The sequence below is a fragment of the Podarcis raffonei genome, chromosome 5, assembly GCF_027172205.1.
Source record: "Podarcis raffonei isolate rPodRaf1 chromosome 5, rPodRaf1.pri, whole genome shotgun sequence".
In the NCBI taxonomy this organism is placed as follows: Eukaryota; Metazoa; Chordata; class Lepidosauria; order Squamata; family Lacertidae; genus Podarcis; species Podarcis raffonei.
Window position 1 is genome coordinate 73,041,584 of NC_070606.1, and position 26,990 is coordinate 73,068,573.

The 26,990-nt window shown below is 41.5% G+C and overlaps 1 protein-coding gene across 3 annotated transcripts in view; it reads right to left on the bottom strand.

Moving 5' to 3' along the window:
- COL4A4 (collagen type IV alpha 4 chain) overlaps window positions 1-26,990 on the bottom strand; it is a 76,170-nt gene that overhangs the window by 9,760 nt on the left and 39,420 nt on the right. For 2 of the 3 annotated variants that reach the window (XM_053390081.1, XM_053390079.1), the window contains exons 16-40: window positions 22,886-22,930; window positions 22,426-22,479; window positions 22,153-22,222; window positions 21,946-22,050; window positions 19,376-19,540; window positions 17,423-17,515; window positions 17,101-17,264; window positions 16,156-16,228; window positions 15,087-15,193; window positions 14,444-14,627; window positions 14,280-14,348; window positions 13,316-13,423; window positions 11,714-11,932; window positions 9,608-9,769; window positions 8,685-8,855; window positions 8,056-8,199; window positions 7,267-7,374; window positions 5,752-5,933; window positions 4,761-4,824; window positions 3,857-3,931; window positions 2,528-2,635; window positions 2,015-2,122; window positions 1,419-1,490; window positions 490-618; window positions 23-130 (exon numbers count right to left, since the gene is read on the bottom strand). In XM_053390081.1, the coding sequence (XP_053246056.1) occupies window positions 23-130; window positions 490-618; window positions 1,419-1,490; window positions 2,015-2,122; window positions 2,528-2,635; window positions 3,857-3,931; window positions 4,761-4,824; window positions 5,752-5,933; window positions 7,267-7,374; window positions 8,056-8,199; window positions 8,685-8,855; window positions 9,608-9,769; window positions 11,714-11,932; window positions 13,316-13,423; window positions 14,280-14,348; window positions 14,444-14,627; window positions 15,087-15,193; window positions 16,156-16,228; window positions 17,101-17,264; window positions 17,423-17,515; window positions 19,376-19,540; window positions 21,946-22,050; window positions 22,153-22,222; window positions 22,426-22,479; window positions 22,886-22,930 (2,887 nt within the window). Of the gene's footprint in view, window positions 1-22; window positions 131-489; window positions 619-1,418; window positions 1,491-2,014; window positions 2,123-2,527; window positions 2,636-3,856; window positions 3,932-4,760; window positions 4,825-5,751; window positions 5,934-7,266; window positions 7,375-8,055; window positions 8,200-8,684; window positions 8,856-9,607; window positions 9,770-11,713; window positions 11,933-13,315; window positions 13,424-14,279; window positions 14,349-14,443; window positions 14,628-15,086; window positions 15,194-16,155; window positions 16,229-17,100; window positions 17,265-17,418; window positions 17,516-19,375; window positions 19,541-21,945; window positions 22,051-22,152; window positions 22,223-22,425; window positions 22,480-22,885; window positions 22,931-26,990 lie in introns of all 3 variants that reach the window. The other variant, XM_053390078.1, reaches the window with a different exon arrangement.

A 26,990-nucleotide genomic window follows, 5' to 3' on the forward strand; every position in this document is an offset into this window, starting at 1 on the left:
TGCTTTATTATGCCAGTCATACCTCTAACACCATCTAATCCAGCAGGGCCTTGGTCACCTGGAGGCCCAGGAATTATATTTACAGAAGGCTGTCCCATAGGACCAGCAGACCCAGAAGCACCTGGCTTGCCTGTAAGAAGAAGAGAGTTTATTGTGCTATTTTATATTTTAGGAGATACCAAAATGTTGAATACTGACCAATAGGAACCTCATTGCAAAGGCATTTTACTCTATGTTGTGTGGACTCTATAGCTTGTTTGTGTGGCAGAACCATTCTTTCCAGCACAATATATATCTAAGATAACACAAATGTTTCCCATAGTGCATTTCCCTTGCTTTAATTATTTGTGAAATCTGCTTACATGAGTGTCCCAGAAACCTATTGCCTGTTGTTCGTGACATTAAATAAGAAACACATCATCATCCTGCTCTTCAATAGGGTAGTAATAGATTAGCTGTTTTCCTCCCATGGAGAAAACTGCTTCTTACCAGGGGGACCTAGTAGTCCAGCATCTCCAGGGGGACCCGGACGGGAAATTCCTGGTAGTCCAGGTTCTCCTCTGTTGCCTTTCGGCCCAGGTTCTCCTATGCATCCTGCAGGCCCCATTTCACTTAAACCTTTATAAAGGGAATAATAAATGCACACAGAATGAAGCTTCATAATGAATAAAAGACATATGCATAAAGTAGACACCCAAGCACTTCCTTTCCAGGTGAAACTATCCAAGGTTGGCCAACTCTCAATGTCCATGTTTGTTCATGTGGATCTGAGGCAAGTCAGTTGCTCTCTCATAGTCTAATCTGCCTCAAAGAGTTGCAATGAGAATAAATTTGTGGGGTGGGGAGTGGGAAGAGAGCATAGCCCTTTGGAAGACACATGCGATAAAAATGATTCAAGAAATTGTGGCCCCTGTGGCCCCTAAGTCACTATATAGGAGTGCCTTGCCCAGGATATTCAGCTTCCCCCTTAGCCTCAGCCCCCTTTATCCTCCCAAAAGACCGCTCAAAATCAGTAAGCACTTCAGAGCATTACCCCATGAAGCATGGGGGCTGTTGCTGGAGGATAAGATTTGCAACCACAGCATGTGTGCTTTCGCACATACTTTTAGGCTATGGGTTCCAATATCTGAGTATGGTCCTACCAGGCATATATCTGTTTGAAATGCTACAGATAACTTGGTTTGCTGTTGCCCTCAATAGAAATTCCATGACACTGTTTTTAAGGCCTGGGCTGATTTTCACCATGCTAGCATCAACTAGTGTCAGCTGAAGCCAAACCTCACATAAAATTTAAAATCTATCGTTTATTAAAATTAATGCCAGTTGGCGGCTTAACATTTGATTGAGTCCCTACTAGTAATTCCATTCATATTTATTTTTTCAAATTATAATTTTATAATTGTAGTTTCATTATTTACCTGGAGATCCTGGCAAGCCCTTTTGACCCTGTAGTCCATTCAGGCCATTTAATCCAGGCGGTCCCGAAAGGCCTTTGAAATATTGCAAGATGGAGAAAAAGAATGGAGGGGACAATATGATGCAATTCCAAGAAGACTGCGTACACCCCCTGCTCTGCAATTAGCCTGAGAAGGAAAGCAGCAGTGGAAGCTTCACCCCCTTTAGGTTAATGGCAGTGCAAGGGGTTATCTTTGTTAGGATCTATGCTGGGGTAGAAAGAAGAGGGTACAAAATATAAAACAGAGTTCTCTGAGACAGACTTAATGGTCCCTTCAGGAGCTGTTGGCATGAGCTCCCTGGCTTAGGCTTTGTGTTTCTGTCTTTCCTCAGGGCACACTTGGAAAACTTAAACAGCCCCAAGGAGGGTAGAGGAGGAGCTGACTCAACAGTTTTTTCAGGCCACTGATAGTCATTTTAGGGGCTGTTAGTATGTGGTCCCTGGCTTGCGCTTCTCCACTCCTGTATTCCTTCAAAGCACAGAGTAATATACAATTTATGTTATCACCTTTAGTCCACATCATTACATTCACTGCCACATGTTTTTCACAATAGTTACCTTTTCTCCCAGGACTGCCAGGTAATCCTTGAAAACCTGGAGCTCCCAAAAGACCAGGGTTACCTTGTTCACCTGGTGCTCCTGGAATGCCTGCAGCTCCCTGGATACCTGCGGGTTGAAGACACAATCCTCATAATTAAACAATACTTACATTTTCTCCAGTGTATATTTTATGATTATGCTGGTTGCTAGAAATGACATTATTGTTAATTGCCTCTCATGTATGTCCCGAGTTGATGTAAAAAATATAGTAAAAATAACAAATAAATAATTACAAAACAGCAAGATTTGTTTAAAAGAAATACAGCATGGACCTTGCCATTCAGCTAAGAAAGCTTGTTGGACTTTTCCCCACAGGGATTAGGATGATCATGGGTATAAGCCCACCTTGACTTTCATATATTTTCTGGTTTGATTGCATGTTGATGTTTCCTTTTCAACTGATGTCATCATGGCCCATAAAAGCTTATTATGTTTAAAGTCCAGCTAATTTTTCTTTCACTTCCACCTCACCTGGGAAGCCAGGTGTTCCTGAGTATCCAGTTAGTCCTTTGGGTCCCTGTCTTCCTGGTCTCCCTTGAACACCTGTGGTTCCTTGGTCCCCTGGTAATCCATCAAGTCCTTAAACCAAACCATACAAACAAAGCAACTCTTACTATAATATATTTTTAGCGAAACTTTTTTTAAATGGCAAATTCCATGCATACATAGGCATGCTTCACTGCTCAAGCATAGTGTACTGTATTAGCTTTTTGGAAACACATTAGTATATTGTCTTCTGCAGCTTCCTTCCATGAGCGGAATAGAGCAGAATGTAATGGAGTGAAGGCATCTCACTCCACCATTCATCCACCATTTGCTGTGGATGAAACTGTACTGAAAACCTACAGTATCTCACAACATCTACTAATTTGCATTTATAAAGATTGAGCAGATGAAGGCAATGACTGACACGAAGGTAGGCAACAAGAGTCCCAAAGTAACAGCAGCATAACTGAATATCCAAGGCTAGCATGAGGTTTGAAATGGCTCTGGCCATCTTATTGCCATTCCCTGATGAGCTTACCATGTGGCATAGGTAGGCAGTGGAAACAAGGACAAGTGGCTGTGTCAAAAAGAACTGCAGCTCCTGCCCCAGGGTACTCAACTGGGTGACTGCAGCCATAGCCATCTTCATTCCTCCACAATGTCTAAGGATTCTAGCATACCATTGCAGACAGACACTGCAATGGACTGGGGCCATAGGCAATGAAGATGGTGGTTTCTCTCAGTGTTGGCCCAGAGTATCAGTAGTGAGGCATCAGCATTTGCCACATGCTGATGCTAGTTGTGACCCAAAACGTCTCAAAAAAAGAATGTTTTTCAGTTTCTCTTGTCACATTTAAAGCTGTTTAAAGTGTTTCTTTCAATCCCCACCCTATGAACAAAGGAGGAGATCTATCTAAAAAAAGGTTGGAGGATAGCAAATATTTGTTCTTGCTACTAGCATAGCCCCAGTTTCATATGCATGCTCATATTTGCCATGGTGAACACTGAAGTGTGATGGGAAATGCAGATTCATACACGTGCTATAAATGTGAGTGCATGTGCCCAGCATACACTCCTGTGTATTTACAGGGACACATTGCCCCTTCACTTCATGGTGATCAGCTGGAGACATGCAGAGAGCACATGAAAAATGTGTCTGTAGCATAAAGTATGGATTTGAATTAAATCATCGCTTCAAATCATGAAGCCATAAATGTCTGGCTCAAATTAGTGAAAAGATATAAATACACAAGGAGATATACACTAGTTAGATAGCTTGCCCATTGATAACCAAATGACCAAAAGAATCATCACCTGGCAATCCTCGATCTCCTGCAGGACCTTTCTTACCAGGCTGGCCATAAGAGACAGCTGGGTCACCTCTGTTACCTGCAAAAGTAGCATCTCATGTATAAGTAGCTTCTGAAACCTTTAAACAACCTGTAGTTATTTCTTTTACAAATTTAATTCCCTTTGTTTGCCAGTAGAGAATCTTTCAAGGGATCTTAATATACGTCAAATGGTTTCAGGATTACGGTCAATGATACTCTTACAAAAAAGAGCCTAAAATGTGCAACTACAGCAGCAGGACAAATGTGGATATTGGTCTTGACAGTGTCAATACAAACAGAGAAAGGTGCTTTACCTGCTTACTTATTAGGCAGGGGCACTGGTTCACAAAACAAATCTTCCTATTTCTGAATCAATCACTTTGTGATGTCCAACTAATTCAGTTCTGTTTTATCATCCCGAAAGTTTGCAATAACATTTTATAATACTCATTTTGTTGTGCTCTTCAAATCATGTAATGCCATATAAAAACTAGTATGGTGCCAGCCTTTCCCCTTCAGCATGATCTATCAAATCAATGTATATAGCCAGCATGATAGTATTTTGTTACCAGAAATTATTTCTGTTTGTATACAGTGGTACCTCGGCTGTCAAACGTAATCCGTTCCGGAAGACCATTTGACTTCCGAAACGTTCGACATCTGAAGGCGCAATGGGCGGTTGGCAAATCCCATTGAGAAAGTGGAGAAACACACCCCTTTCGATTTCCAAGGCATTCACTTCTGGGTTTTCGGCGTTCGGGTTCCGAATTGTTCAGCTTCCGAGACGCTCGAAAACCGAGGTTCCACTGTATTCATTTTTCCTAATGCATCAACAGAAATCTGAACAGTAACTGTTAGGCATAGATGTATTACCATTGCAGCATTACCTTTAGATCCTTTTGCACCATCAAGTCCTGAACTTCCTGGAATCCCTGGCAATCCCTGTGCACCCTAATTATTTTATCAAAAGAAGAATGCCCATCAATTATATGTAAAATTTACAACACTTGTTCCTGCAAATTAAAAATAAATGGGGATCTTGGTTTCTGTGTCAAATTCTGATCTTTTATAATATGAAGAACTGAAAGAAAGAGTTTGTGTGTAATTAGCAAGAAAGTATCTAAAACAGAAACTGCTTCAGCCTTCCTCTGGATCCCTGCCTTCTCCTTTCTCTACTCTTCCCACAGAAGGCTTTATGCTGCTTGAAGATTTGTAAGTGGTCAGTGTAAACTGTTCTGTAATGCAGACCTATTGGTTTCTTGTTCATCTTGCTTCAAGACACTGATCATAATGAGAATTGTGCAAAACAATAAATATGATGATCATTAGCTCTGAGCTGGAAAAGCAAGTAAAAGGCAAATTTATTCATTTGTATTTGACCTGCTGGCTACTGCTTACCAGAAGGAGAAGGGGGAGATGGTGGGCAGGTGGTGCGGTTGCACCAGCAGAAGCGGTGAATTGGCTCTGCTGGTGGGTTTGCACCACAGCAGCCTTGCCGCTGCCTTGCCTCTCTACCTTCTGCCCCTCCCAGCAACTCACCTGCCAGGGGGTCAGGTAAGCCCCTCCACTCCACCATGCCATCCACAACTGATAAAAACTTATGTCCTACCCTTAATCCTATGACCCAAGGGCAGACTACAACAATAAAAACATAAAACGATGAACAGCAAAACACGCAACACAGCCTGAAAGAAAATACAAGTATTCAGTTCCCACTTAAAACTGGAGACATCGACACCAGGAGAATGTGTGCCACAACTGGGTGCCAGTACTGTGCTGCGCACTGACCCCCTCCTAGGCTTTCCTCAAGGGTTCCTCACATAAATGGCTAGATACAGCATTAGACTTTCAAACACTGTGACAATATTCTCACCCTACCTGGTCACCTTGTGGTCCTTGAAAGCCAGTGATTCCTCTCAGTCCTGTGGGTCCTGGGAGACCTGGAGGCCCTTGAAAACCAGCCTGTCCAGCATCGCCAGGTTCGCCTTTTCGAGTACCTGGAAGTGCACTTCTGCCTGGCGATCCTGGGATTCCTCTGAATCCAGTGTTGCCTTTATCACCTGAAATTATTTCAAGAGCTTGTTGTAAGTTGTTCCATTTTCTAGTCACAGAAGGGAATGCAACCTCCCTCCCCAAAACAAAACAAATCAGAAAAACTACAGAACCTGAAATTAAAAAAGGAATCTAGCATATTGCGCATCAGAACAATTTTGCTGTGTGATACGTAGCTACAACACAGTAGTAAGAGCCAGTGTTTTTTGCTGGGGGTACTCAAAGGTACGCAGTACCAGCATCTTTTTTTCTAGAAGAAAAATACTGGTAAGATCTAGACAATAACTTAAAAAACTAAAAAACCCTTAGGAGGAGAGGTTTCGCTTTTTATTGAAGTGGTCTCATACTGAGGTCATATGAAAGGGATGTGTAGTAAGCAAAAGGTAAAGGGACCCCTGACCGTTAGGTTCAGTCGCTTTACCGGCCGAGGAAGCCGGCGTTTGTCCACAGACAGCTTCCAGGTCATGTGGCCAGCATGACAAAGCCGCTTCTGGCAAACCAGAGCAGCGTAGGGAAACACCGTTTACCTTTCCGCCAGAGTGGTACCTATCTACTTGCACTTGACGTGCTTTTGAACTGCCAGGTAGGCAGGAGCTGGGACCAAGCAACGGGAGCTCACCCCATTGCGGGGATTCGAACCGCCAACCTTCTGATCAGCAAGCCCTAGGCTCTGTGGTTTAGACCACAGCGCCACCCGTGTCCCTGTGTAGTAAGTACCTAATTAAGGTTTTAGACACTTGTAATGTGAGTTTATATTGATTAGTCTCATTTTATACTGTAATCACTGAATAGGGCTGTAAGCTCAGGGATAGAGCATCCGCTTTGCCTGCAAAAGGTTTCAGGTTCAGTCTCCACCATCTCTAGGTAGGACTGGGAAAGACTCCCTGTCTGGAACTCTGGGGAGCTGCTACCAATCCTTGTAGTCAATACCAAGATAGATGGACCAATGGTCTGACTCAGTGTGAAGCAGCTTCTTGTGCTGTTTATCCTGTGATACTGCAGTCACTGCACGTGAATGATGAAGGCGGCGCCTAATCTCCTACAGCATAGTGCCTATCAGTAAATGCACACTGCTGGGTTCATATGATAAAGCAACAGCTCATGAGCAGTGGTTATCAACTGGCCAGTTCATTGCTAATTGACTAAGTAAACAACAGTCTGTCAGATTCGCCTTTTAATTTCAGCAGACGTGTACTAGTGAATAACTTTCTACAACAACAGCTGCAGATGTATTAGTGCCTTCCAAAAATTAGATAGCAAATGGAAGATGTCAGCTAGGGTTTGGGCTTAACGTTACAGTTATTGGTTTCTGTGTAACCTGAAAAGAAGCAGTTTGCTTACCCTGTGTTCCTGGGATGCCTTTATCACCAGGAAAGCCTGGCTCCCCTTTTTGTCCTTTCTCTTTCAATATGAAAACACGGCCATCCTCTCCTGGAGGTCCTCTTTCACCTTAAAGAGGTAGAATATATTGAATGTAAGCAGAGATTTGCTCAGGACAAATCCACCCACCTATCCTACTATTGGGATTCCTAATTGTGGCCTAAATATTTACTGCTTTGGGCAGGTACCGCATATTAAACATTTGCTTTGTGCTTAGAGGACGGGAACTGTTTGTTGTTTCTGTTTCCTTGTTTCTGCTTAGGAAATCACAAGACGACAAACCATAGCTTTAACAAAACTCTATGGCGGGGAGCAAGTTCTGAAGGAAGATTTACTGGAACCATTTTTATGGTCTTTTTGGCAGCAGGTGAAAACCTTTCTATTTTCCCAGGCCTTTGAAATAACTGATATAGTATGACCATACTATATGTTTTTACTCACAGTTTTTAAGAATTGTGTTTTAACTTTGGGAGTAACTTTGGCACTCCAGCGAGGTCACTTTGGTGCTGCTAATGCAGCAGTTTAACTTCACCCCCAGAGGCACACTCCATTTGTCTCTCGAGATAGACGTATGCCAACCCTATTGTGGACATTACTGAGCTAGATGGCTCAGTGGCCTAACTCAGTATAAGGGCAACTTCCTATGGCCCTATTACCAACTTAAGAAACTCTTTATCTGACTAGGAGAAAAGGAACACACTACATGCCAAAGTAATTCAGGAGACAAGTTACAGAGATCATTCTACATACCCTTTAATCCCATAGACCCACATTCTCCTGGAGGGCCACGTAGACCTGCTTGTCCTTCTTCACCTTTCGCACCAGGTGCTCCCAGTTCTCCTTCACTTCCTGGGAGTCCTGGGAAACCCTGCATGCCTTGGGACCCTTGGCTCCCTTCAGAAAGAAAAATGCAGATTCTAGTGCACTTAAACAAAAGACTGAATTGCTGGATTAATAATGTCACAAGTGGGAGCCCTACTTTAACTGCACAAAACACTTTTTCTGTTCTAGAGAAGGCCATGGGCCAGCAATTCACTCTTCAGAATGTTGTTCTGCTCTTAACATTGGTCCTGATTGGCTCCAGCAAATCACACAAGATCTAGACAGTGGGCACATACTGGGAAATAAATTTCCATAAATATTCTCAATGGAGCATCTGTTTTCTCTTCATGGTAATGGGACTGCAGTATGGGCTGGAGGCTGGATCTCTGGGGCCCAGTACAGTGTATCCTTATTTGGTCATGACTGCAAATCCCAAATGGACCATCTCCTAGCTTTTGAAGACCAAAGAAAGGAAAGGTGATGGTTAGAAATACTATTTGTATATATGAACTGTGCTACATCTGAAACAAAGACCATTTCATTTAGAATCCACGTACCTTTTTGCCCTGGGCGGCCTGGCAATCCATTTTCCCCTGGAAGACCTGGTTTTCCTCTTAAGCCTGGGAGGCCAGGTGGCCCTTGTACTCCAGGAAACCCAGGCATGCCTTTCATTCCAGCTGGGCCCGGTGCACCCATATCACCTTTAGGACCCTTCAAGCCTTGTAAACCTAGGAGGGGCACGGAGGGAGAGATGCACCAAATGCAAAAATATGTCCTTAACAACTACTGTGTTTCTATAGAATAAATAATATATATTTTAAGGTCTCAAAAGTTTTTTACAAAACCTAAAAGCACATATAAAATGCAATTAACCAAAACAACAGTATCAAAATAATATTCCAAATAAAAATTAAAATGTTGATAAAAGTTAAAACCATAGCTCTACAGACTCCTTGGAATTGCTCTGCTGCATTCATAAAGCCAAGGTGCATGGGGAGGAGAGCAAACAAGACGGTGAAATCAAATTGTTTACAGCAAGACTTGAAATGTCAGATGTTCAGCGTGTACAAGCTGGGTCCCCCCCACCCCCCGGCTGCTCCCCCTCTATATGCCCTGCCTATGCACACATCCATTCCCCCCACAGCTGCCTTGGCCTGCCTCTCTCATTTCCTATTTGTGTCAATTTTACATTGTTAGACAGTTGAGGCAGGTATCTGTCGTATCTGATATTTGTAGTGCCATGTACATAAATGGTGCCACATTTATTTATTTTTTAAAGTGAGATGCCACACCTATTTTGACCAATACACATGTATACCATGCCTGTGCACAAGTGGAAACAATTTCCAACAATTTGTTGGAAAGCACCCAAAGACTTCAAGGTTGCTAACAACAATATATTTCAGCCATCAAATACCTGGGTCAACCTGTATGTTTTAGACTCCCACCTGAATATTTACAAGGATAATGATGCACTTACCTGGAAAGCCTGGTGGTCCAAAAGAGCCTGGGGGTCCTGGCAGCCCCTGCAAGCCTTTGTCACATGGCAGACCAGGTGACCCAGGGCCTCCTGTGACTCCTATGTCACCTTTTCTACCTCTGAGACCTTTTGCTCCTGGAAATCCTGGGATACCAGGCTGTCCTGCAAGGATAATTCATTTATGAAGCCCCCCCAAAATCGAAATAATTTAGTTTGAAACAATTCAGCCTGGTTTGCACTTCATGCTAAGGTAAACCTCTGGAGAAAAGATCCCAGCTGCTTTACTCCTCCCCAGTTGTTTTACTGCTGGGCCACACTGACCCAAACCATAGTTTGGCTTGGCATATCAGCTGAAACAGGGCTCGTGGATAAGCCACAAGCTCAAATTTGGATGAACACGCCAAGCCAAAGCATGGCTTAGCAAAGTGCTGTTCAGCAGCAGAACAACTAGGGAGGAGCACAGTGGTTAGCATCTTTTCTCTGAGAGCCGCTGCATTCACACTAAACCATCACGAACAGTGTCTTTGACTCATTTTAGCTCATTCAATATGTTCATTTTGGAAGATCTAGCCTTACACATTTTCAATTCTGCAACATGAAACAGAAAGAAAAGAGAAGACACCCTTTGCATGAGACTGGAGCTTATGCTCCTCACATTCCATACAGAAATAATACTGAAGATAGTAAAATGACATCCCTGCTGGGAGTTGCTATCCAAAGCAATCACTTCACGTTGCTGCATGGAAAGACGGGACCTGGGGAAATATATTTATATTCACAGGATGTTGTCCTTTGCTTTCATGAGCTTAAAAGGGACATTTTCACTCCCCTCTGCTGCACACAGGCAAAGTGAACAATATCGGGGCTGGCTGGCTTCACAATATGACCTGTCCTTCCAGTTTGTATTGCAACCCCAGAAACCTCACAAGGTGATGGCAATGCTGACAGCATACTGAGGCTTGCAACAAAACGATCAACCTGTGACTTGAAAAGAACAGGTATGCAATAAAGCAAATCTGAATAGAACTTCTGAAGCTGAGTAAGTGAAAGTCGCTTTTCTCTCAAATCTTGATGGCACTGTTTGACACATACAATGCCCAGCAGAAATTGATATTTAGGACATACTGTGCTCCTTTTAGAGTGATGATGTTGCCCCAATCTTCATCAACCCACAGTTGGAGATGGAATTTACCAGAGATCAGATTAACTAATTCACATGATTTGGAAATGCCCAATTAGTGATCATTTCTACCACATGGGAAATGGTAGAATTCTCTGTTGACCCAAGTCAAGAATAAGTAAAAGAGACAAACTGTAAATATGTGAAGCTATCTGGACTGTTTTTTGTGAGTTGCTATGCTTCTGAGATCTCCCCACTATACAACCCCTCACTTTTCCTTTCCTTTTCTCTTACTCTCATTCTTATTTTCAACTAGGGTTTCCCAAACATATCCAGATTGTGTGTGTCCTTCAACCTCTTACATTAGAATTATTATTATTATTTATTAAATTTATATACCGCCCTATATCCGCAGGTCTCAGGGCAGTTCACAAGATAAAATTACAATAAAAAACATGAAATACACAAAATCAAAACAAAAGCAACCCAATAACCCCCTCCCAACACATTTTAAAAAGGTATTGGATGTTAATCAGCTAAAGGACTGGTTAAAGAGGAACTTTTTTTGCCTGGCATCTAAAGGTGTATAATGAAGGCGCCTGGCAAACCTTCCTCAGGAGAGCATTCCACAAATGGGAGCCACCACAGAAAAGGTCCATTCTCCTGTTGCCACCCTCTAAACCTCTTGTAAAGGGGACACATGAAGAAGGGCCTTAGAATATGATATCAGGGTCTGGGTAGGTTCACATAGAAAGAGGCAGCCCTTGAGATATAGCCTTAATTGGCTCAGGACCGCAATAAGTCAAAACCAGCACTTTAAATTGGGTACAGTAGCTGGTGCAGTCAGATCAGACATTATTTATTGAGCTATTTTTATTTTTCCCCTCCAGAAACATATTTTTGGGGAGAAGTAGCTCATAGTCAGTCAATTATCAGTAACAAATCCAAGAAACATAAGATAAATCATGCACAAATATGCATCATACCTTGAAGGCCAGCAAAACCTGGTTCACCTCTTAAGCCTTGCAGGCCTGGTATACCGGGAAGACCTCTGTTGCCTGGAATTCCTGGAGGACCATAACTGTTGTCACCTAAAATGCCTTTTGGACCTTCAATACCAGGAGGACCTGGCAACCCTGGAGCTCCATCCAGCCTTGGACCACTTTCACCTTGTGCACCTTGATCACCAGTCTCACCCCTGAAACCTAGAGAATAAATGAAATCTAGATGGCATAGGATCATTTGCTGAACTTGTTTAATTTCAACTTATATCATTTGTGAAATAAGAATGTAAAGAGAGCTTCCCTAGATCCATATAGTGCAGCAGCTTGTTTCCCAATCAGTGGCCAATCAGACACTTATGGGGAGGTCATAATTAGGCATGAATACAGTAGCTCCTCTTCATTGTTTGCACCCAGTAACTGATATCAGTGGCATACTGTCTGTGAATGTATGACCTGGAGTCAGGCAGTTAGGTTGTGCATTCATAGCAGTGCCCAGAAGAGGAATGACCACTGGGAAGAGTACCGAGAGAAGAAATGCCATGGGGCATGGTCTTCATCTGCCCCAGCTGCAACAAAACATGTCTTTCCCATATCAGTATCTACAGCCACAGCAGATGCTGCACCTTCCAACAGTTTGACTTCACCACCAAAGGCACACTCCTCCATTGTCCACCAAGACAGATGGATGCCAACTCAACCACCTGTGAACCTGGAGATTGAATTTATCCATCACAGCTGTTAGATCTGTCTTCTGTGTGTTCACCTTATCCCTGTGAATGAATTCTTAAGTATTGCAAACACTCAAAGCAACTTAACTGAGAGAAAGTGGAGATTGTCAGTTTTTGGGATAACATTAATCCAGGGATATCTGATCTTACCATCCCAGACCATTTGCTGTGCTGGAGCTGATGGGAGTTGTGATCCAACGGCATATTGCAGAGGTGGGTACTACATTTGCTACCCTGGATTAATCTACCTCTTTATTTAGTGCAATTTTCTAACCTGATGAGATATTTTAGGCTATAGCAGTCTGGGACCTGAATCACTACTGGGAAATGTGTCTCAAACCAGCTCTTCTGCTTCCTGACTGGTTTCAACAAACATAAGAAGAGCCTTGCTGAATTATGCCAAAGACCCATCTAATTTAGCATCCTGTCCTCACAGTGTCCAACCAGATGCCCACAAGAACCCCACATATGGAACCTGAATCTCTCTTTCCAGCTTGTTATCAGCTGCTGGTATTCAGAAACATACTGCCTCAAACAGTGGAGGTAGAACATAGCCATCATGGGTAGTAGCCACCAATAGTTCTCCATGAATTTATTCCTCCTTAAAGTCATTCAGGTTGGTGGCCATCACTACATCTTGTGGGAAACAAGATCTAATAGGAGCCAAGCACTGGAGAAAAAGCATGTGAGCTACAATTCTTTTCTAAAACTGACTTTATTTAAATGAACTGACAACATTCAGGTGCTTCAGTTGCACAATAAACATGAGGTTCAGAAGAAGAAAACAGAATATATATTAAAATCAGTCCATACCCATGCTCAACAAATGAATACACCCTGCCCTTCTTTCACTTACCTTCTGGACCAGGATTGCCTGGTATTCCTGGTCTGCCCTGTTGGCCTTTGAAGCCATCAAAACCATTGGGACCAGCTTGCCCAGGCTGCCCTCTCAATCCTTTCGGGCCTGAATAGACAGATTGTGCACAGCTTAGTTCAATGCTTTCAAACCTTCTGTGGAAGGTTTGTTCCACAGACCTAGCTACATCCATTTTATAAATAAATGCATTCTTATGACTGATAGGTTTCATGTTCACACTACCTCATTATGCATACACATACCTTGTCTGGCAATGTGTAATTTCTGCCATTCAAGTCTCCATTAAAAAAAGTCCGAGCAACTCTAATTCAACATTAAATAATAATTAATATTAAGTGATAACATTAAGAGATAGGAAGTTCCAAGCAATTCAACTGGCAGGATGATGAGTTATCCTAAAGCAATTGCAATGGAAAGTCAGTAAGTTATCCATGTTTTCTGACTATCCAGGAGCTGGCCAAAGACAATAATACTTGTAAAGAATTACCACTTAGTCCATTTCCTTGGCTTTTACTAAGCAAATGAAATACGGAGACAGATTTGACGGCTTTTAATCATAGTTGTGCTCCAAAACACATGGAAAAATGCTTCTGAGACTTATATTAGAGATTTCCCTTGCACTACCACCCGGAGAGTATCTAAATGATATAACCATATAAGAGGAGCATACCAAACTTTATTTTTCCACCAAGTTCACCACCAGTGAAAAACAAAATGTGTTTTTTGCATAGAGTATTAGGGAGGTTCTAGCCCTGCTTTTAATTTTAAGCTATCATTTATGACAACCTCGCATTTGTGTTTCTTTTCCAATCTTGAGAATTCTTACCCTACACCTCATTACTGTAAGTTTTAAATCACAGAAGTCTGTTTAATTCTGAATAACCTGAAGACATTAACAGCTTCCATGGAAGAATGGTACCTTATTTCACTTTTGTAGTCATACCTGATATACCTTTAAAACCAGGTGCACCTGGATTCCCAGGGTATGCTGCTGTGTAAGGAAGAGTAGCACCTAGAAGAAAAACAACCATAAATTGGTTTGACCCAACCTCTCAAACAACTGAACCAACAGAGTGTTCTCTTTTCAATGTAAAATACATACATTACCTTTTTCACCTTTTGGGCCAGGTGGTCCTCTAATACCTGGGCTTCCTGGACTCCCAGGCAGACCCCGGACACCTTGAGGACCCTGAATTCCAAAACCTGTTGGTCCTATTGGCCCTTTTGGGCCAGGAAGTCCAGGGGAACCAGGAAATCCCTTATCACCTGGCAAAGCTCTTCCATCAAGGCCCTGTAAACAATGAATACAAATGCACAATTAATATATTTGAACTCATTTCCAGCTGATCCCCTTAAATTCACCAGGTTTTCCAAAAGGGCCTTGAGATTCACTTGTTCACAGCACCTTACTCCTGAGTAATATTTCCTTTTGAATGATGGACTTGTTAAATAAACGTTTTATTTCTGGGCTGGGCATGTCCTTATTGTTGGTTTAATTCGTGTTGTATCTATATTGGAGGCTTTGCACTAGAACCCCATAATCTAACAACCACATCCAGGTGCAAAAGGCATACTGTTAGAATTAAAGAACAGGGTGCCACTGAGCATGATCTGAGCTTAGGAGCTGGCTTTGATTGTAAGAGCTGCACAGAACTCTCAGCCCTTTCACACAGAGAGACAACTCCTGGTTAGTTTACTTCCTCGTTGTTACAATGAAGGGGAAAACAACTGTCAAAACAATCAGGTATACCTTAAAGCCCTTTTCACCAGGCAGTCCTAGTTCTCCATTCCTGCCAGCAATACCATTTCTTCCGGGAAATCCAGGCTCCCCTTGAAGACCTCTTTGTCCTTTTATCCCTTTAAATTATGGAAATATTACAGTCAGTATGCAATATATGTATGTATGTATGTATGTATGTATGTATGTATGTTGTTGAAGGCTATGCCACCTGAATGTTTTAGGAAATGCCCCCAAACTGCTAGGAAACTGGGCAGACCAATAAGAAAGCAGCTTTACAAAAAGTTACAGGACACTGCGTTTGGATAAAATGCATCTTTCTTACTAATTAATGTTCAGAATATTAAAAGTTCTGTCTTAAAACAATGAATGCCAAGATTGAGTTTTGGTATTTGTACAGGATTTTAGGCAGGAGGAATCAGAGAGGAGAAAAAAATTAGCTTCTCCATTAATTATATAAGGTGAGAAACCTTCTCCTTCTCTTCTGTGGAATGCATAAGCCAAAGAAATTACTGAGGTGTCTATGATGAATGTGTGCAAATTCAGTCAATTTTTTTTAAAAAAAGAACAACCCTGAAAATCTTGCAATAAGATGAATAAGTGGATGAATGTGAACATTTCAAATGAAAAGTGGTTCATAGTGAATTAGGATGCGCAGAAAAACAGAAAGATGGTGCTAATGGAGATGCTTGACAAAACCTAAGCAAGAATCTTAGGACAGTTGGTACCACTTTAACTAGGTAGTGCATTTTTCACAATGACATAAAAAGCAGAGTGCTGATCAGTGGGGGGACATGGAATAAGGAACACACTGCACTAAGCTCCTTGCATTTGATAGATCACAAAAATGAGGAAGTGGAAGACATACTCTAATTATGGCACTTACAGACTATAACTTTGGAGAAACAACTTCAGACAGATGGCTACTGTTTATTACTCCCAGGGCAATTCGTTGGCTCTTTTGTGCGAAGCTTCTACACCACAAACACCAAGCAATACAAAATTTGGATATACCATTGGAAGCAGTCCCCAAGTTTAAAGGGAAAAAAAATCTCATGGGTTTAGTACGTTGTATAGTTACCTTTTATTCTTATTCTAGCTGGGTCACCCTTATCACCTTTTTCACCAGTCAACCCAAATGGACCTGGTATTCCCTTACAAGTGTTAAAATAAAAAAAGTTATAGTCAATTGAAATAATAGCTCAGCTCCGACAGCAAGTAAACATCTATTAGATGAGCAAGATGGGAGTGTGATGCTCTATTTTTCCTCCCACAATCTGTGCTTTTTAGACTGGCAACAAAGGTTATCTGGGTGCACTGGCGGACGAAGGTGGGGGCAGGGGGAGGCGTCCACCCTGGGTGCCATCCCGGGGGGTGCCATTGCAGCCCCCCCTGCCCCCCGGGATGTGCACCGCTCACCGCACACACACCCCCGGGAGGCTCGCCAGCCACACCCCTGCCTATTCACCGCTCCGGGTGCTGGAACATGTCTCTCCACCACTGTCCAGGTTACACCATGAGCTTTCCCCATCCTGCTCCCACAGGAGCCTTTCATCAAGATCTTTCCCAATGTTTTGCTCTCATGGCACACTGACAAGAACAGCAGAAGAATCCTGCTGGATCAGAGTATATACCCATCTCGCCCAGTATCCTGTTTCCAACATTGACCAACCACCCATTGCCTATGGGGAACTTGCAAGCAGGACCTGAGCACAATAGCCCACTATTGCTGTTTCCCCCCAGCAACCACTATTATACACAGGCACCACAACTAGTAGTGCTTGAAGGTCTTATCCTCCATGAACCCCCCTTTAAAGCCATCTGCATTAGTGGTCATCACCACACCTTGAAGTAGCAAATCCCACAGTTTAAGTATGCGTTGTGTGATCCACCTGAACATTAGCATCAAAATGTGACAAAATAAAAGCCGAGTCCTCAGAAATAAGGAAAGAAATGAACCACAAAAGGAAAGATCAATCTGCTCTGTGGATGCCAGAATATAAAATAGTGCCTGTAAGTTACTCACGGGGGAACCTGGTGGCCCTACTGCACCAGGTAAGCCTGGATCACCTGTTCTTCCATATTTTCCAGGTAACCCTACTTCTCCTTTTCTTCCAGGGACACCTGGCGGACCTCGTATTCCAGGTGCACCACAAGGACCAGCACCACATAAGCAGCTACTTGCACTCCCTGTATAGGCACAAAGGAAGCAGGGCTTTGGACCAGACAAATAATGCAAGTTCACAAAGCAATTATGACTTGTGTTTTTATCTCAAGGACAGTCATGGTTAAATTACATGATTTGATTGAGATGAGGCATTTGCTCTGTGAGGGATGCAGGTACTTGCCTTTCTCTCCTTTTGCACCTCTTTCTCCAGGTGATCCCTTCTGGCCTTTAGCTCCCAGTGGTCCAGGAGACCCTCTCCCAGTACAAGCCACACCTTGAAATTTTACAAAAGATATATTTTATTGTTTTAATTGATTATATTTGCCTCTGTTCTTTTCAAAAACATTAAACAACCTGGCCTTGTTCTTAGAGCTCACATGTTAGACAGCTACAGGACCAGATGGTTACACCAGCAGAAGCCTGTTTAACTGCCAATGTGATGCCCACTTCCCACCTAATAGGAGATTTATGTTCACCCATCCATCCTCTTCTCCATTTCTCCTGAAGCTTGGAACACTAAATAATAATAATAATAATAATAATAATAATAATAATAATAATCCTCACACAATTCTACATTATATAGTACATAATCACATTACCGTTTTCAAACAATTGTTGCTGAAACTGTAGAACTAACTTGCTACGCAGAACTGAGTGGAGTAAATAAAGATTCCTTTAGACATATTCCCCCCTCACACACACTCCATATGCGGTTGATAGATCGTTGGGCAACATACAAAAATATTATTCCCACAATCCACCTTCAGAGGAGGGTATTATTTCTAATAAAGAAGCAGTGAGAAGGAGGAGGGTATTTAGCCCTTCTTTCCACCTGTCTCTTTTCTCCCTCAGCTTCCCCCCAGATGCGTTCTCCTCAGCTGAAGCTCTGTTGCAATGCAACCACTGGAAGGGGAAAGCAGTAAAGTGCCTTCCTCTTAAAGCTTCTTTCAGAGGTGACTCATGAGGGTAGTGAGGCAGAGGCTGCAAAGTCTTCCTGGCAGCAGCACTGTGGTCACCAAGATGGTATTAGGGAGAGACTTTGGGGGGAGTTCTGACCCAGCAGTGGACCTGCAGGTGCACACATATTAGCTGGGCTACCACCGCCAACCTGAAACAACCCTGATCTCACTGCCAGCTGCACACTACCATCCTGATGAGTGCAGCACTGTTAGCATTGCCTCTGCCCCTCCTCATAAGCCTCCTTCCTTGCTGGTGATTGTGCTTTCCTGGTATTACTCCACCTTGGATAAATGGAAGCCAGATTTTGAAGACAAGCAGTGAAAGCAATAAGCCTGGTTCTCCCATATCTGGAATGATTACTGTTATTGCTGCTTGGTAAATTACTATTGCTGAGTATTAGGGGTAGGAAACCAGTTTGGTCCACAAGGACATTTCCCCCAAACCCCACCCACTTGTCAACCCCCTGCCTGTCATTCATGATGTTAAGCTGATTATCGGAGGGAGAACAAGGCTCAGTTCTGTACATGTTTGTTCCCAGGATTGAGCAGAACTGAACTTAAATGCAAGTTTTTTCTCTCCCTCCGCTCCCCTTCAACTGATGGGGAGGAAGAGAAAGAACGCTCTGCAAACCCTATGCTCAATGCTTCCCAAAGTGCCAACCATAGGGCTGGCAAAGCCTCTTGCACTGCAGTTTCCGAGCACCGAACGATCATTTGGTTGCTGGGGACTTGGAAACCCTGTGCAAGGGATTACATAACTGGCAAGGGTTGTCATGCCCACCTGTCAAAGTTGGCCCACCCCTGCTATAAAGAAATGAGTGGAATTATAGTCAATAATAATATCACACACACACACACACACACAGTGGTACCTCGGTTTACGAACGTAATCCATTCTGGAAGTCCGTTCTTAAACCTAGGTGCGCTTTCCCTAATGAGGCCTCCCGCCGGCGTGCCCTTCCACCATTTGGATTCCGTTCTTAGACCGAGGTAAAGTTTGCAAACTGGGACACTACTTCTGGTTTTGCGGAGCTCGTGAACCGAATCGTTCGTAAACAGAGCCGTCCTTCAACCGAGGTACCAGTGTGTGTGTGTGTGTGTGTGTGTGTGTGTGTGTAATCTTCAAGTGGAAATATTTTTGTTCAATGTTCAAAGTATTTTGCTCATCTTACCAGGTGGTCCAGGCAAACCCTGCTTTCCTGGTGTTCCTGGAAAACCCGGCAACCCTGGAGAGCCAGGCCTTCCTAGTGCCATGTCAGCTATAGCAGGGAGACCAGGGTCACCTCGAAAGCCCTGAGGCCCTTGTACTCCCAATATACCTTTGGGACCAGGGATACCTATGGAGAAGGAGAAGAAGGAGTCTTGTAAAAGTCATAGAGAAGCCATCTATGGGAGAAGCTGCATTTGGGGTTTGGCATTCTAAAACTCAAATTATTTGAGCTACACCTCACTGAATATTCTAGAACAGGGATGGGAAACCTGTGGAGTCTCCGGATATTGTTAGATTCCAACTCGCATCAACCCCAACCAGTGTGGCCAATGGGAAAGGATGATGTGAGTTGTTGCCAAGCAACATTTGAAGGCCCAGTTATCCAGGGTAATGGATTCCTTATGTTTTAAACTAATATTTCCTTCTGATAGTCTGGCATGGCTTGAAAGGGAAGCTCAATTGATCTCCAAATTCCTGTTCAAGTGATTTCCGCAACCGTAGCAATTATCTTCAAACTATTTGTTCTAAAGCACACAAGAAAATTGAGCTGCAAATCACAGGTTTTGGCATTTCATTCTTTTCTTTTTCTTAACAGTTGTAAAACAGCAGAAAACAGTCTTACCAGTTTGGATTACAACATTGGCACATGCTCTGGAAACAATAGGTTGGCATTGCGTCTCGGAGTATTTCTTGCCCTAGGAATTCTGGGTTGACCTTAAGTTCCCATTGAAATCAATGGGCCTCAAGTTAAGACATGGCAGTTTTGTCCCACTGATTTAACAAGAAAAAGCATTAGACCAAAAGGCCCACCTAGTCCTGGGTTCTGTTCCCACAGCTGCCTATCAGATTTCTACTGGAAGACCACAAGCAGAATATGAGTGCAATTGCACTCTGCTGTTTGTGTTCTCTAGCAACTAGTATTCAGAGGCAGCATGCAACTCACCAGGGTTTCAGTTAGCAAGAATCTGTCAGCTATACTTTGAAACACCAAGAATTGAACCTGGGACTTTCTGAATTAAAGACAAATGTTCTACCACTGAACTTAATTCAAAGCAGTGAACTCCCAGGTAAATGTGTGCAGAATGCAATCCTACATACACTTACCTGGAAGTAAGCCCCACTGAAAATAATGGAATGTACTTTTGACTGGATTTGCATAGGATTTCACTGGAAACGGAAAAAAGGCTCATTTCCCATTTACTGCCTGCCTAACTTCAGCAAGCAAAGGAACCGAAATAAAAGTCTTGCCAGGTGATCTTAAAGCATTGGCAGGTTCAGCATATGTGAACAAAATGTAAGTCCTCTTATTAGCAGTGTTTGTATCCATAGTTATCCTAAAAGCAGAGAGAGGTTCATATTCTTTATGTCCCCATGTTCCAAGCTAGCTGTAAACTATAAATTCAGTAGGAAACTTAAAGATACTGGTAAATGTAGCGGAAGAGTAATCTTTAACAGTTCTATCAATTCATCGGTCACATGGAGTTCTCCTTTCAGTAACTGTTTTATTTAGAAAAAGTGGAGAAAAACAGAAGCTTCAATCTGTCTAAAGATGGCCTTCAAACAACCCCCGCCCATGGACTGAGGAAAGCCTTTTGTTTGAAAGATCATGCTCCAAATTGTTCAGGTGATGCTTTTGAGCAACATACCTACATCTACTATACAGTATTATAAATTACACTACATATTTTGGAAAGTTGTTTGTCTGTTTACTTTGCATCCAGGCACCTCTTAAGATGCCATCACCAAATCTGGCATGATTGTTCCTGAAATTGAGGAATGGATTTTTGTCTATATTTGGAAACCGTTTTGAATCAAAATGGCCATTCCAAATTGCACTGATCTGGACACCTCTGAAGACGTCATCACCCATTTTTGCAGGACGGCTCCCAAGATCTAGGAGCAGGTTTTTGCCTAAGATTAGGTGCCAGGATTGGGTCTTTCAAAAGGGAACTATTTTTAACCAAATTTTGGCAGGATTGTATATTATAGTTTACCCAATGGTATTAGAATGATTAAGAAACTAAAATAGAAAATCAATTTAAAGATCTTATTATGTTTTTGTTTCTTAGAATTCCTGAGCAGCACTGGTGTTGTCTAACATGGACCACTTGGGGGTGTTACCACCTGGAATAACTACACAAACCTGAGGAAGCACAGTGGACAGCAATTTGCCACACCTTTGTTCAATTCCTAGCCCACCCCTCCTTTTTTCAACAATCTTATTAAAGCAATGAAATCCTTATAAAGGCTAAATGTTCAACCTGAGCAAATACCTTAAACAATCAAGATGCTTTAACACATTTGCTGCTCATATGATTATTTAAAACCTGCCAACTCACTACATCTAAAAAAAAAACACAAAAAATTCTGTATAAACTCTTAGTATAATGCTTAGAAATGCACAGACGTAACTATGAAAAGGCTGCTACAGATTATTTTTATCCTGGGATCTGTCAGCATAACCTTTATGGAAATAAGCGAAAGCTGGTGATAGAACTTTCTTTTACCCTAAACATAAAAAAGGTTTCTTACTGGTTCCATCTTCCCCTTGCCTGCCATATGCACCAGGAGGGCCCATCAACCCATCTGCCCCCACATTTCCAGGAGGTCCAGGGTCTCCAGGGTCTCCTTGAAGACCTGTAGGAGATCATTGGAAAATGTGGTGGTTGTTGTTAACATAATTGTATGTTACCATGAATTGTATTAAATGTGCATTGAATTGTTTAATATTAGTTAAACCTTTTATTCCAGGGCGTGGTATTCCTCGAGGTCCTGGTGGACCTGGCAGCCCACTGTCTCCTAGATCCCCCTGTAAGAATTTTCAGGTTTATTGCAATGTAATAACATTGTACCTATAGGAGCCCAAGAGAAACAATTAACTGTGATAGTGAAAGGTAACAGAATGAATTAAAATAACCCTTCTCCTCTGCTACAGAACAGTATAGATTCCATGTAAGCTTGATACAGTATAAACACAGATATATAAAGAATCTTCTGCATTTGAGACCTGACCTTAATTCCTGGAAGCCCATCCTCTCCAGGAAATCCAGCCATTCCAGTTTCACCCTGAAATAAACAATATTTATTCGTCCCTTAAGAACGCTTATCGTGCAAATAGGTTACACTGTAATTAATGGGACTTAATGGGGATAACTGTGTAAGACATTATCCCACATTGGTTAATCTGTGACAATTCATGCACTTCAAGTTAAGTTTCGTTGACAAGGTTTGCTAGCTCAGAGCCAAACGACCACCATTACGCAGACTCTCAAAAACAGGTCTGAAATTGTGGGGGTTTAGCAGGTAAAAGAAATTCCAAACATTTAAAAAATGTTTTTAAAATACACCAGCACTGATTTATCCTACAAAATAAGGGAAAGTGTGTGTGCTATGGATATGGACGCTATAATTAGGTTTATTTTATTAGTAAATTATAGACATTGCTTATGTTTTATTTATAAATATATGCTACCTTGCTTCCTGGAATTCCTGGTGATCCATAAGAACCTGGACTCCCCTATGGAAAAGGACAGAGACAAAAAGTTATAATATTAGGTATTTTTAACACCTTGATTATGAACACCTTGGGTTACACCAAGGGTAGCCAATGTGGTGCCCTCCAGATATTATGAACTACAACTCCCATCATCCCTGACCATTAGCCACCTTGACTGAGGCTGATGGAAGTTGTGGCCCACAACAGCTGGAGGGCACTATGTTGGTTACCCCAGAGTTAGATAAATCCCTGTTCTGTTTGCATAAGGTGCCTTTATCCAACTTTGGGCCAATTCTCCCCTCCCATAGTGATCCCCCATTCTCCATCCCACAACATTTTGGGAGGTTGCAGTGGGGAAGAGTTGATAGGAAAATTCATTTCCACATGTTTTCTTTCACTAACAGTTCTCAGAACCCAACTCATTGGAAATAAATTCTATTGAACTCAGTATGCTGTTTCTCAACATATTGGCCCTACTTTAGCAAAAGTTAATTGTATAAATACCTTGCAATGTTGCCTAGGCCATATCTGGCCATTCTCCCCCCCTCTCTCTCTAGTATACACACACACTATTCTGTGAGGTTCAGAGCGAGATGAGCTAATAGGCCCTACCCAGTCCATCATGACCAGTGATGCCAACTTGAATAAAATATTGGGGAGGCCCAGGTAAGCCCCACCCTGCATAATTGATCACATGATGTGCTGCATGCACACCATTTGAATGGCAATGCCCATCAACTTGGGGGGGGCATAATTTTTTTTATTGGGGGATGAAGGGTCATCGGCCCCTAGGAGTTGGCTCCTATGATCATGACCCCATCACAGCCTTTATTGTCTACTGGCAAGGGAAACCTCTGTAGCAGGGAGCTCCCTCTACTTTTGGAGGCTTCCAAAGAATCTAGAACTGTGGAAGATTACAGTTCTAGACCATGCTAATGGTAATCACCTGGAGGGGGTGCCCAGATAGGGCTGTAATTAGAAGCAATATGAGAAACTAAATTAAACTTTTTTTTACTTAGACTATCTTCTTTTTATACATTTTGCCCAAGATGTCTAATGGCAGAAAAACATGTTAATGATAAATGGAGCAATCTGCATCCAGTTAAAGGCTTCATTAGATCATTTACAATAAAACAAAAATTAAACATTCACATGCCAAACTCAATCATTCAAAACCAAAGACAGTACTCTGAAAGCAAACCCACAATCCTGAGCTGTATACTGAAATGTTGTATCTTGTGCAGCCCTGTGACAAAACCACTTGAGACTAAGATCAAAAAGCCAAACTCCCATTAATAAAAGGCTGAAATTAATAATATAATACAAACAAAATGACTTTGAGGTTCAGAGTCTCCTTTATATACTCAGATTTAATTACTCCAGGATATGTGGCCTTAGGATGTCAAAATCAGACATAAGCCACAATCTAGTTCCATGTGCCTAGCAAAGTTCAAATGTGTGCTTCTTGAACAACGCACACACACACAGACTCCAAATAGCAAGCAATGTGTAGTGGTTTTATTTAAACATCAGGGCCATCTTGCTCAATGAAAAAAGTCCCACTAGATATTCCTAGATCAGCCGGCATTCCTACAGTAGGTTTGCAATAACAATTCTTTATTTATTTATTTATTTATTTATTTATTTATTTATTTATTTATTTTATAAGATATTTATTAGCATTTTACAAAAAACATAGGTTTACAGAATAAAGGAAATTAAAACAGAGATTAACAAACTAAAAAGAAAACATAAGAGAAGAAAAAAGAATAACAAGAAAAATACAGGAATTACCAAAAAATACATAGAAAAAAAAGAAAATACAAAATACAAAAAACAAACAGCTAAGAAAAAAATTTAAAAAATAAATCCATTTTTCAATATTTTTAAGCTCATTTGCTTGTTTCCTTGACCTCCTCACACCTCCCCTTTTTGTATTCCCATTTACATAATCAATTCAGCAAATCCTTACCCTCTTTCATTTATCTTAACTCTATATCTTAACCTATTATAACTATGTATTTTCATCCATTATCAATCCATATTTGCATATTCTTATTAGCCTTATTACCAATACCACTTATTTTCAATCCAACATCATTTTAGCATTCATTAATTTTACAGTATTTCTGCAAATAGTCTTTAAATTTCTTCCAATCTTCTTCCACCAACTCTTCTCCCTGGTCTCAGAGTCTGCCAGTCATTTCCACCAATTCCATATAGTCCATCACCTTCATCTGCCACTCTTCCAGGGTGGGTAAATCTTGTGTCTTCCAATACTGTGCAATAAGTATTCTTGCTGCTGTTGTTGCATACATAAAAAAAGTTCTATCCTTCTTTGGCACCAATTGGCCGACTATGCCCAAGAGAAAGGCCTCTGGTTTCTTCAGGAAGGTATATTTAAATACCTTTTTCATTTCATTATAGATCGTCTCCCAGAAAGCCTTAATCTTAGGGCACGTCCACCAAAGGTGAAAGAATGTACCTTCAGTTTCTTTGCATTTCCAACATTTATTATCGGGCAAATGATAAATTTTTGCAAGCTTGACTGGTGTCATGTACCATCTGTAAAACATTTTCATAATATTCTCTCTTAGGGCATTACATGCCGTAAATTTCATACCTGTGGTCCACAACTGTTCCCAGTCAGCAAACATAATGTTATGTCCAACATCCTGTGCCCATTTAATCATAGCAGATTTAACCGTCTCATCCTGAGTGTTCCATTTTAACAGCAAGTTATACATTCTTGAAAGTATCTTTGTTTTGGGATCTAACAATTCTGTTTCCAACTTTGATTTTTTCACCTGGAAGCCAATTTTTTTGTCCAAATTATAAGCCTCTCTTAATTGGTAATAGTGAAGCCAGTCTCGTACTTTATCTTTTAATTTCTCAAAACTCTGCAATTTCAATTTGTCTCCTTCTTGCTCCAAAATTTCCCAATATTTCGGCCACTTGGCCTCTATATTGGTCTTTTTCTGAGCCTTTGCTTCCATCGGTGACAACCACCTTGGGGTTTTATTTTCAAGTAATTCTTTATATCTTATCCAGACATTGAACAATGCTTTCCTGACAATATGGTTTTTAAATGCTTTATGCGCTTTAACCTTGTCGTACCACAAATATGCATGCCACCCAAAAACATTATTAAAACCTTCCAAATCCAAAATGTCTGTGTTCTCAAGAAGCAGCCATTCTTTCAGCCAGCAGAATGCTGCTGATTCATAATAAAGTTTAAGGCCCGGCAGGGCAAGTCCACCTCTTTCCTTTGCATCAGTTAGTATTTTAAATTTTGTTCTGGGCTTCTTGCCCTGCCAGACAAATCTAGAAATGTCTCTCTGCCACTTCTTGAAACAGTCCATTTTGCCTAAAATTTGTAATGATTGAAACAAAAACAACATTCTTGGCAATACATTCATCTTTATAGCAGCAATTCGACCCAACAAGGAAAGCTTCAAATTTGACCATATTTCTAAGTCCTTTTTCACTTCTGACCAACATTTTTCATAGTTGTCTTTAAATAGATTCTCATTTTTAGCTGTCATGTTAATCCCCAGGTATTTCACTTTCTTAACCACTGTTAAACCTGTCTCATTCTGAAACCTCTCTTTCTCAATCGGTGTTAAATTTTTCTCAAGGACTTTAGTTTTTAACTTATTCAACTTAAATCCTGCCACATGACCAAATTCTTGAATCAGTTCTAATACTCTTTTAGTACTAGATTCTGGCTCCTGTAAAGTCAATACTAAGTCATCTGCAAAAGCTTTCAATTTATATTGTTTGGCTCCGACCTTTATACCTTTGATCAGACGGTCCCTTCTAATCATATTTAACAGAACCTCCAGGACCGAAATAAAGAGCAATGGGGAAATTGGGCAGCCTTGTCGTGTCCCTTTCTCTATCTTGAATTCCTCTGTCACCACATTATTAACTATTAATTTAGCCTTTTGTTCTGAATAAATTGCACTTATACCATTTTCAAACCCTTGACCAACCCCCACCCCCTGAAGGTTTTTCTTCATAAAGCTCCAAGAAATATTATCAAAGGCTTTCTCCGCATCCACAAAAATTAAAACTGCTT